Below are 10,612 nucleotides of genomic sequence, written 5' to 3'. Positions count from 1 at the left end.
GGCGGCAGAGCGCGCGGAGGGAGAGTTTGAAGTGCAGCGCGCCGCCACAGACCGCGCGGCGGAGGCCCGTCCGCAGAGACTGAAGGAGCAATGGCACGAGCGCGCGCTCATCCCGGCCGGGGCCGACTCCGAGCGGCTGGCTGCGGCGAGAGCGGGCCCGGACGGTCCGCGGGCCGACGACAGCGGCTCTGCAGGCCCAGGGAGCCGGTCTGGCGCGGGCAGAGACGCGGTGGGACCAGGGCGCCGCCCGCGGAGGAGCCTCCTGCCAGCCGGCGGAAAAGGCCAGCGTAACTCACCCACTGTCTCCGATGGGTCGATGGGAAATGAGAGGATGAGATGTTCTGTTACATGAAAAAAATCAAATTCGTTCTCTTACCTCCCCCACTCAGTCCCCCTCCCCAGTGAAGATTTAACCCACGGCCTCACACATGCAAGGCAAGCACTTCGGCACCGAGCTGCATCTCCAGCCGACCCCCTTTCTGGTTTTTTGAGGCAGGGTCTGGCTCTGCGGCTCAGGATGGCCTTGAACTCACTGTGTAGCCCAGGCTGGCCTCGAACTCAAGGCAGTCTTCCTGCCTCAGCCTTCCAAGTGCTGGGACTACAGGCGTGCGCCACCACACCCCGTTATAACTTTTTATGTTTAGATAGGCTTTCACTAAATCTCCAAGGCTGGGCTTGAACTCAAAATCCTCCTAGCTCAGCCTCCCAGAGTGCTGGGGTTCCAGACATGCTTAACATGACCAGATTTAAAATTTATTTTGAGATAAGGCAAGGTTTTGCTAACGGCCTAGGCTGGCCTCAAACTTGTGATCTTCCTGCCTCAGCCGGTCAAGTAGTTGGGACTACAGTTGTGTATGTCATACACCCAGCCCAGGCTCCTTTTCAGTACTGTTTTATCAAGTCTAAAACATGTCAGTGACAAAATAGTTTTCCCTTAAAAATCTTCTGAAGATCTTAGTTCTAAATTGCTGTGATCCCGCAGAGTTTTAATGATATAGAAACTTCAAGTGAGGGTCTGGGGATTTAGCTCAGCGGCACAACGCCTGCCTGGCAAGCGCAAGGTCCTGAGTATGATTCCCAGTACTGGGGAAAAAGAAAAAAAGAGAGAGAAACTTCAAATGCGGATATTTTTAGTTTATATTTTTAAAACATTGTAATCTAAATAGAAATTAACCCAAAGAACTGCTATTTTGCAAGTGGACCTTAGCACAAGATTCACCTGCAGATTCACCTGCACGTATTTATATCTAGAATTAGTTCTTAACTAATTATTCAAGTTTACTTTAAGTACAATGTCTGTCTCCAACCCCAAAGATAACTAATTTTTCTGATTTAACCAGGAGACTTAAACACTGAGGTGGGTAAGAGAGCATGCGCCTGGACTCCTCCGTATTTAGGAGGCCGGTGGTGGAGCCCAGGGAGTTTGAGGTCAGCCTAAGCAAAGTGGTGAGGGTGCAGTCTTGGGAGGGGAGGGAAGAGGAAAGGGAGGAAAGGAGGGAGAGAGAAGAAAACGAAGCTTTTAAGAATGGGGGTTGAGGATTTAGCTCAGTGGCACAGTGCCTGCCTGGCAAGCCCAAGGTCGTGAGTTCGATTCCCGGTACCGGAAAAAAACAAAGAACAACAATAAAAATAATGAGGGGTCCCGGCACACCCCTGTAATCCCAGCAAGCAGGAGGATCGCCTTGAGTTTGAGGCCGGCCTGGACTACATAGTGAGATCCTGTCCCCAAAAGACCAAATAAATAAATAAATAAATATAAGCATCAAATACCGTAAGTATACTCCCAATTCCTTATCAATTTAAAAATTGAGAAATTTCCAATTTTTAAAATTTCAGGGGCTGGGGATTTAGCTCAGCGGCACAGTGCCTGCCTAGCAAGGGCAAGATCGTGAGTTCGGTTCCCAGTACCAGGGGGAAAAAAAAAAAATTATAAAATTTCATTTATTTATTTATTTAGACACAGGGTCTCGCCCTGTAATTCAGGGTGTCCTTGAAGTCAATATGTAGCCCAGGCTGGCCTCGAACTTGCCGTGATCCTTCTACCTCAGCCTCCCGAGGGCTGGGACTACAGGCTTGTGCCACCACGCCCGGCAAGATTTCTAACTTAAAATCTTGATGGAGCCCATCTCCAGATAAAATAATTATTTTTGAAAAAAGTCAGGTCTAGCAGTAGTGGGCCTGAGTTCCCCAAAGGCAGCAACCAGCTGGGCGCCACTTGTGTAACTGGACCGAACCCCTCCTTTGCACGGGGCCGGGTCTGGCGCGCCCGGCTCTGCACACGGCCCGCCTGCGGTCCGTGCCCCGAGACAGCTGCCCGGGGCGCGTCTCGCCCGGCCCTGTCCTTCGCCGGCCCCTTCTGGACAAACAAGACGACGCGCTCATATTCCATGTGTCTGCTGCCCGTTGGCAGGAACGTGAACCGGACATATTTCTGTCCTCACGCAGCAAGGTGGCCCTGCCAGCCCAGAAAATGAAATGAAGGCCTGAAGCAGAGGGAAGAAACACACCTCTACCGAGGAGGGGTGGGGCACGCGCGGAGAGGAGCGCGGCGGGGCGCGGGGCGGGCACTCCGCCCGTTCGTGTTTCCAGACCGGCTCTCGCTAAGTGTCCGAGGTGCGCGGGCTGGGCTTGAACTTGCGATCCTGCTGCTCGGCTCCCCAGCGCTGAGCTCCTTCTTTCTAAGGGCGTAGTTATAGCTATCGTTTTGGGTCGTCGTGAGCATTCGTTAGTTTCATTCCGCTATTTATTTATCTAGTGCTCGCTAGCGCCGTAGGCCTGGGAGGAGAACAGGAAATAGAGACGTGGCTCCCACGCTCACGGAACGAACAGCCTAGCGGTAATACAGAAAGCAAAATACTCGCAAAGTGAATTAGAAGTTAAGGGTCTGGATGAAGGAGACACACTTCAGCTCAGAGCTGTGCAACAAGGAAATGGAGGTGGGCCGTCCCGGAGAGGCAGTGTCGTTTCCACGGGCCGCTTCTTAAGAACTCAGGTTCAAACCACGAGGGGGCTGGGTATAGAGCTCAGCGGCACAGCGCCTGCCTTGCCTGGCAGGCGCAGGTTCTGAGTTCGATTCCCTGTACCAAAAAAGAGATCACTCCCAGGCCCGGTTCTAAGCATTGCCTCACTTAATCAGAACGACCATGGGGTGTGTGAGCCTCATCGGCTACACTTCCCAAATGTTAAGCAAAACGTAGCCGCGCTGAGAATGAGCCCCGTGTGGTTGGTGCGCACACACGCACTGCCTGCGTCACTAGGAGAGTTGACGGACGACGCCCCGCCACACGCCGCTCGGCTCCCCGCCACGAGGGACGGGGAAGCTTCTTGGCGGGCTAGGTGTGATGCGCGGGGAAAGTCTACGCGCGTGAGCACGTGGCACTTTCTGCCCAAGGTCCGGGGACTTTCCCCTAGGCAAAGAGACGAGGAACAAGTCCTCCGCTTGTAGCCTAGGAAACAGGCCTTCAGCACGAACTCTCACTGCTGGGCTCGGCCCTTAACATTTTATACCGCCGGTAGAGATTTCATTTTACAGTTAGAGTGAGAAAGTTAGTATTACGAAAGCTGAAATCAAGTCGCCTTTTAAAATATAACATTTAAAGACCTACAATGTTTTGGAGGCATTCTGGCTAAAAGAATATCTAAATAGATTAAAAATGAACTAATTTAGGAAAGCCTGCCAGACACGTCCTCATGCAAATATATCCCGCCTACTTGGAAATGGGCGTGGCCTCTCTAGGAAGCCCGGCGCGGGATTGGCTCCACGGGCGTGTGCGCCTGCGCACTGGCACGGACGGCGACGCTGCAACGACCACGCCCCGCGCGCGTTGGCTGTGCGCCAGCAATGGCGGGCGCGGTTTCGATGTGGCTTGTGCTGGGGCTGCTGCTTGGGTCTGCGCTCCTCGCGGTTCTCGGAGAGTGCCCCAGCCGCTACTGCAGGGCACAGCCAGGTACCAGCCAGGGCTGCCGGAGGGAGGCTGGGACTGGCTGCGCGGCGTCTGCGCTGTGCTGACGGCCCTCCGCCCCTCCCTCCGCAGGGCACCGCGCCCAGGTGGGCCCCGGAGCCGCCGAACCCTGGCGGCGACCGGCGCCGAAGGAGCAGCGCGAGCGGGCCCGGGCGCTGCCGTGGGGGACGCTGTACACCGCGGGCGTCGTGGCCTTTGTGCTCTACAAGTGTTTGCAGGTGCGGGACGGCCGTGAGCGGGGTGCCCCGGGCCCGACTCTCCCTCGGGGGCGCCCTGGCACCAAAAACAAGGCGCCGCTTGCCGACTGTCTGTAAAACACGGTAGTTTCTCGGCTTCCTCACGCGTGCTTTTGTTTCTTGTTTCTCTTTTGGTGGGGGATTGAACCCAGGGCTTTGGCAGAGTACACCCCTAGACCGTCTTGATTTTTATTTTTTAAAACAGGGTCTTGCTAAGTGGCTAACGTGCCCAGGCTGCCCATTATGAGCCCCCAGAAAAGTAACAGATATGAAGAGCACCTGACGAATAGTGACCGTCGCATTTCATCTTCCCACGGTCCGAGGAAGAGCGGTCCTTTGCTTGGGGTCACGCACTAGTAACTAGTGGAGCCGAGGTTTCACCCCAGCCAGTGTCTGAACTGCTTCGGTGCGGCTCCCTGCGAGGCTCCACACCTGGCACAAGTGGCCGGTGGCCGCGCCACAGTGTACCTAGAATTCACCCCACCACGCGGTCCCAGGTTTCCCTTGGGAAAGAGGCCCTGAAATGTGAGCTGGGCGCGTTTCGGGGGATCAAAGCTGTTGAAACGGGAAGTGGCACCACTCAGGGCTGTATCTGATACAGCCCTGGTCCTGTCACTCACTTGCTTTAGGAAATAAGAGGGCTGAATTTGGAGATACGAAATTAGAAGAGATGGCTAAGAATGATCCCACGTAGACATAATAGGCGAAGATGAGTCTGATTTTTACTTTTTTTTTTTTTGTGCTGGGAATAGAGCTCAGGACCTTGCACGTGCCAAGCAAGGCACTGTGCTGCTGAGCTATATCCCGGGTAAACCTGATGGACTTCTTTTTTCCTCATTTGCCTCGGCTGGCCTCGAATTTGTGGCAGTAACCCTGCCTCAGCCTCCCGAGTGCTATGGGTCTGATTTTAATGATGAAATTTCACAAGGATAGCCTAAACTCAGTTCTTGGATCCAAGTACTGGTCGGAAAGAAGCAAGTTACTTAGTAGCAGCGTGAAAAAGAGACATTCCATTTGATTACTAAGTAAATTCATTATGTGACCTGACAACTTCCCAAAGCAGTGCTTAGAACAAAGTACTGTGCTTCATCTGCTAATCAGAACACTGGAAGAATTTTACTCTCATTAGGGTAGTGCTTTAAGCACTTGTGTGCTCAGTAAAGCAACTAGAGAAAAACATGAATTGAGCACTAATAGAAAAGATTTAAGCCAGGTGTGGTGGCGCCCGCCTGTAATCCCAGCACTCGGGAGAAAGAGGCAGGAGGATTGTTTCGAGTTTGAGACCAGTCTGGGCTACAAAGTGAGCTCAAGGCCGGCCTGAGCTGCATAGCGAGACCCTGTCTCAAAAAGACAAAAAAAAAAAAATTTAAGATTTTATATCACAAACGACTAGAGATATGTAATTTTTTTGTTGTTGTTTTGTTTTTTTTTCTGGTACCAGGAATTGAACTCATGACCTCATGAGCTAAATCCCCAGCCCCTAGAGATATGTAATGTAACAACCACTGTTGATTCGCATTATTTTCTCTTGAGACTCTATCACTTTGAATGTTCTTGCTTTGATTTGTTTATGCTTGTGATACTGGTATGCTGCTACTGTTCTATTTCTTTGTTTCTCATTTACTACTCTCTTTAAAATAAAATATACTTTTCATTCCTGTGGGAAAAAAAAGACTAAAGAAGGGTTAGGGATGTGGCTCCGTGGCGGAGCCCTTGCTTAGCAGGCAGGAGGCCCTGGGTTTGATCCCCCACATGCAAGGGAAGGAAAGAGTAAGACCATTATCTTCAAATGCGTGAGGGGCTGTCATGTTGAAGAGAGACATTACTTAGAAAGCACTGACCTCTAATCAGCATCATGGAAAGCAGATAAATGAAGAACAGACTGTGGCTTTATATACCATCTGACGATTAGAGCTTTATCAAACTGGAAGAGTTGCTCATTCCTGGAAATGTTTCATCACTGATCACATGTGGGGCATATTGGTACGTTGTGTGAAAAGCTAAACTGGAAATGACTGTGATTCTTCAAGCTAAAAACTCAATAGTTCCTCTACCAAAAACGGCTTCTGTCTTTATTGGTTTTGGAGACATGCTAGAGAACCTTGTTGCCACAGTATGGCCCTTTCCTCCCTCTACAACAGGGCAAAGATGAGATTGCAGATCTCCAAGAAGAGAAAGGCAAGGAGGAATCACTGCAGTCAGGTGAGTTGAACTGTCTGCTCAGTGGGGAAAGACAGGGACAGCAGAGTATAAGTAACCACTGCCTCTCCCTGTTTCCTTCTTCTCCAGAGCAACAGCTGGCCCACTTGACACAACAGCTGGCTCAGACCGAGCAGCACCTGAACAACCTGATGGCCCAGTTGGACCCCCTTTTTGAGCAGTGAGAATGTGTGGGGGAATCTGTGGTAGGTGGGAAGAGTAGGGACAGACTGGGTAGGCCCTGAGTGGGTGTTTCTGCAGTGTGACTGCTCTGGTTGGAACCCAGCGGGAGCTTTTAGAGAAGAAACTACAGACTATTCACCAGCTTCTCCAAGACTGCACTCCAGAAAAGGGTGTGGAAGCTCCAGAGTCAGGTAACGAGTTGGGAGTTGAGTCTGGGGAGGGTAAGATGAAATCCTGGAAACTGAAGCACGCTGGGTTTTCCCCTCACAGAGGCTGGCATACCCTTTCCTGAGGATTTACGTTTAGAGGAGAAAGAGGCTGGTGACAGTCAGGCCTGGAAGGAGCCTGTAAACTGGAGCACAGAGACGTGGAACCTTGCTACTTCCCGGCAAGTGGAACAGGGACTAAGGAGAAGATTCAGCAAGCCTGTGACAGAGGGTCTCAGGCACAGCCCCATCCAGGAAGAAAGGACAACTCCAGAAGGCCTAGTAAAACCAAGTCTATTCTTGTGACTGGCTTCTCCTGTGTACTTTTCCCTTGCAGCTGATGATGCGTACACCCATGCCACATGACTAAGGACAGCCAGGCCTCCTTGAAAAGCTTTCCTTTTTAGGACAAAAGAGGCTGCCTTCCAGAGTGAGAGCAGAGCAGCGGGAGCTCCAGTCCTTTTCCTTGTATTACTGAGGTCGCCAGCCTTTACAACCCAGAAACCCTTTTTCTCATAGCTGAGACAGTTAAAAACAAAAACAAAAAACTTTATTAAAATCCAGTGGAAAATAAATTATACCACCACATAAAAATTCACATTTCCAAAGTTGCAGTCTTGATAAACAGCTGGCCATGGATAGCCTGAGCTTATCCGTCCCAAAGCTCCTGTGTTGGAGGGGCTGGTTCAGCGTATGTTCAGCTGGGTTAGAACTGATTTCCTAGTTTTTTTTTAGGCAGAGTCTCACTGTGTAATGCAGGTTAGCCTTGAACTCCCTTATGTAGTCCAGGCTGGCCTTGAACTCACAGTGATCCTCCTGCCTCAGCCTCCCAAGTGCTGGGATTACAGGTGTGTACCATCATGCCTGCCTGGTTTTGTAATTCTTAAGAGCTGGTCTGATGACCCAGAGTAGCTTGCTAAACACAAAATGAGCCTTGTTAAACTATGAAAGGTCGTGAGAAATTCTCACTTTGTTAGAAGATCCTTTTGTACTCTTGGCTTTGACCTATCCCTGAAGTGTCTTGAATTTTAGAATTTGTAGGTTCTTCTAGTTCTGGCTGCTGTGAAGAAAAAACAGTTCAGGCATTAGCAAGAGCACTCCTCAGACAGTTACCTGCAGGCTTCGGGGAGGTTGCCGGCAGATGTAGGAATGAGCTGGTGTCAGGCTTGCTCATTTCAGCCGTGGGACTTGCACAGCCCTCTTCTCTGGGGAGACAAAACTTACCTAATAGCCAGTGTCAGACTCTGGTACCAGTGTGACAGTTCCTCCTGGTCTGTGGACATAAGCAGTAGCTTCTCACTGGGGAAGGACAGCTGGAGAGAGACCACCTTTTAGAGCACGGCTTAGAAGATTCCAGGCTGAAGGCCTCCTTGTTTCCATGGAGGTAACTCAGGGATGAGATGAGCACTGAATGTGAAGCTCAGCCTTTGGCTGTGTACCTCTTATTGCCATGAAGAGAGACTCGGGCCAAGGGCATAAACAAACACATAAGCATTTGAGATACACTCGGCACCTAACGCTCCCACCTATTACTTACGCTGAGCAGTCCCCCACAGGGACCTCCCGAGTGACCAAAGACCCTGCAGAGCTGACACTGGGCCATGGGGTAGAGGGCCCTGCAGGCAAAGGTGCCACTCTTTAGCAGATGCAATGGGGGCCGGGGCTTGGCCATGACAAGCACATCAGAGAAGAGGAAAAACATTCGGGGCCGAGGCTCCCCAGCAGGAGGCACCACCAACAGCCAGCCCTGGTGTAGGAACCAGCGACCTGTAGAAAGAGAAGGCTGTTATCCATGGGGATACAAGGACAAGCTGAGGAGAAGGGTATGCGCTGGCTTTGTAGAGGAAGAGGTAAGCAAGCAACGGGCAGCTGAGGATTGAGGGGGAGTACATGGCCAACCTGAGGTGAGCCCCTTTGCCTGGCGTCCACTGAGCAAGGCCTGGACACGCTGAAGGTGCTGGTCATTCTTCTGTTTCTCACCAATGGTGTGCACTCTCTGGGCAGTCTCGCTTATCAGTCGGGCAGCCCCTGGAATAACATCCTCCACGTCACCCCCAATACAATTTTGACTTTGGGTGACTGGTGGTAAAAGAGGCTCTTCTGGAGGGGATCTGGGTTGGGGCCTAATTTCTTGAAGAAAAGGCAAACAAGGATGCTATACATAGTAATAGAACATAGACATACCAGACACTGGGAGGGCAAAACCAGAAAGGGATGCTGGAGAGGAGCAAGGACCTACGTGTGAGCTGTCGGTGGTCAGGGCTGTTGGGACCTGTGTTTTCAGCCAAAGCAACAACGAGATTCTCATACCTGGAATTGGACAGTAGGAAATCTACAAGAGGGAAGTAGAGCAAAACTCCCTCTGCCTCTGCTTGACAAGATCAGTCCACCCACATCCTTCACTTGCAGGGCCAGGAAAGATCTGCTTCTGGACACTGTATTTATTCCCTTCCATTTGGGGCTCAGAGCCTGGGTTTGCAGAGTCAGTTGCAGATTGACCATAGTTCGGGAGGTCAGGTCACAAGATGGTGAATTAAACCAAGGAGGATGTCAGCCCTTAGCTCTTTCCCAGGAACTGAAATTCTAGCTGGGTGTGGTGGTGCATGCCAGTAATTCCAGCTCTTGGGAGGCTGCGGCAGGAGGACTGCAGAGAGTTCAAGACCAGCCTGAACTACCTAGCAAGACAATGTGTCCAAAAAAAAAAAAAAAATTACAGTGTAGGCTGGCCCCTCCTTCCCAAATACCCCACGTCAAACCTTACGGCAGGCCCTCGTACTTCAAGGTAGACTTCCACAGTCCCATGCCTGAGACCGCTGATCTTAGTACTACTGCAGAGTCAGTCACTCAGGTGATCTGGCCCAGGAGGGTGGGACAGACCCCAGTCTCCTCACAAAGCCTAGGGCGGCAGTCAGTCTCGAGGTTGTTTGAGTCAAGGGGGTTCACTACTCACTGCTGGAGCCGCTGCAGAGGCAGAGGCAGCAGGTCCTGCAGCTGAAGGCCTCCAAACTGAGGGCGGCCTTCCTGAAGCCTCACAAACCTCCGAAAACGCTTGTTTTTCTTTAGCTGCTCCTAGAGTGAGGGGGAAAGGTTTTGGCAGCAGGGAAAGAAGGCACTCCTGTCACACCCGTCTGTGTACACACTCCTGCCTGGCGGTGTGCTGAGAAAAACCTGGTTTCCCTGCCGAGAACTTAGCCCAGCGCTGGGCACCCAGACGGCTCTGTAAATGCAGGAACTGAAAGAATGGCGATTAAGGGGCAAGCAAGGAAAAGGGGTGGGTTTGAGCTCATCCCCAGGTTACCTGGAGCGTGGCCTGGGACCTCTCTGCATTGGCAGCGAACTGGGTGTAGAGCTCCAGGTGCGTGCAGAAGCCTTCTAGCCCTTGTCCCCAGCGCCCTTCTTCCAAGCAGGGAAGCAGCTCTCTGTGCGGGCAGGAACAATAAAAGGGCGGCCCCAGGCCTGCTCACGCACACCCTCATTTAAACCTCCTAACCCTGCCCCGAGGTGGGGCTGTGGCCCCATTATGCAGATGGCCAAAAGGGCAGGCCAGGGCATGGGCCACGGTCACAGGTGAGAAAACTGGCACACTCCGGCCGTGGACCTGTGCGTCTGCGCTCGTGCCGGGGGCAGAGCCCTCCCTCTCTCCCGGTGCCACCCCCACTCACTGGCTGGCGCCGTAGATGAGCTCCCAGCACCCAAACAGAGACTGGCGCTCTGCAGGTCGCAGGCTCCCCTTGGCTTTCAGGATCCCCAGGAAGTACTGTGGAAGGAGAGAACGCAGGGACCTGACGAGTCGGGAAGGGCCAACGCCGCAGCGCGGGGGCGCCCG

General features: G+C 52.2%; 3 protein-coding genes across 3 annotated transcripts in view; 1 reads left to right on the top strand and 2 right to left on the bottom strand.

Moving 5' to 3' along the window:
- Window positions 1–94, bottom strand: part of Sit1 (signaling threshold regulating transmembrane adaptor 1) — a gene marked incomplete in the record, with an annotated part of 1,880 nt that extends 1,786 nt beyond the window's left edge. Inside the window, 1 exon segment of the mRNA XM_005401179.2 lies at window positions 1–94.
- Window positions 95–3,818: 3,724 nt separating this feature from the next.
- On the top strand, window positions 3,819–7,384 carry Ccdc107 (coiled-coil domain containing 107). Its single transcript, XM_005401010.2, has 6 exons — window positions 3,819–3,947; window positions 4,035–4,180; window positions 6,340–6,400; window positions 6,488–6,578; window positions 6,659–6,771; window positions 6,851–7,384. Exons 1-6 carry the CDS (start codon window positions 3,842–3,844, stop codon window positions 7,090–7,092), a joined length of 759 nt encoding a protein of 252 aa, XP_005401067.1. The 5' UTR covers window positions 3,819–3,841; the 3' UTR covers window positions 7,093–7,384.
- Window positions 7,385–7,576: 192 nt separating this feature from the next.
- On the bottom strand, window positions 7,577–10,543 carry Arhgef39 (Rho guanine nucleotide exchange factor (GEF) 39; the record flags this gene model as incomplete). The annotated part of the gene is given in 8 exon segments (XM_013523038.1): window positions 7,577–7,846; window positions 8,011–8,099; window positions 8,324–8,553; window positions 8,686–8,814; window positions 9,026–9,096; window positions 9,737–9,855; window positions 10,085–10,205; window positions 10,449–10,543. Coding segments are annotated over 8 exon segments (867 nt in total), but the record flags the coding sequence as incomplete, so codon positions are not given.
- Between the last annotated feature and the right edge of the window lie 69 nt (window positions 10,544–10,612).

Source organism: Chinchilla lanigera, unplaced genomic scaffold, assembly GCF_000276665.1.
Source record: "Chinchilla lanigera isolate Chin_1 unplaced genomic scaffold, ChiLan1.0 scaffold00071, whole genome shotgun sequence".
Taxonomy (NCBI): domain Eukaryota; kingdom Metazoa; phylum Chordata; class Mammalia; order Rodentia; family Chinchillidae; genus Chinchilla; species Chinchilla lanigera.
The sequence above is the reverse complement of the archived record's forward strand: the minus strand, read 5'-3'. Positions and strand labels throughout refer to the sequence as shown.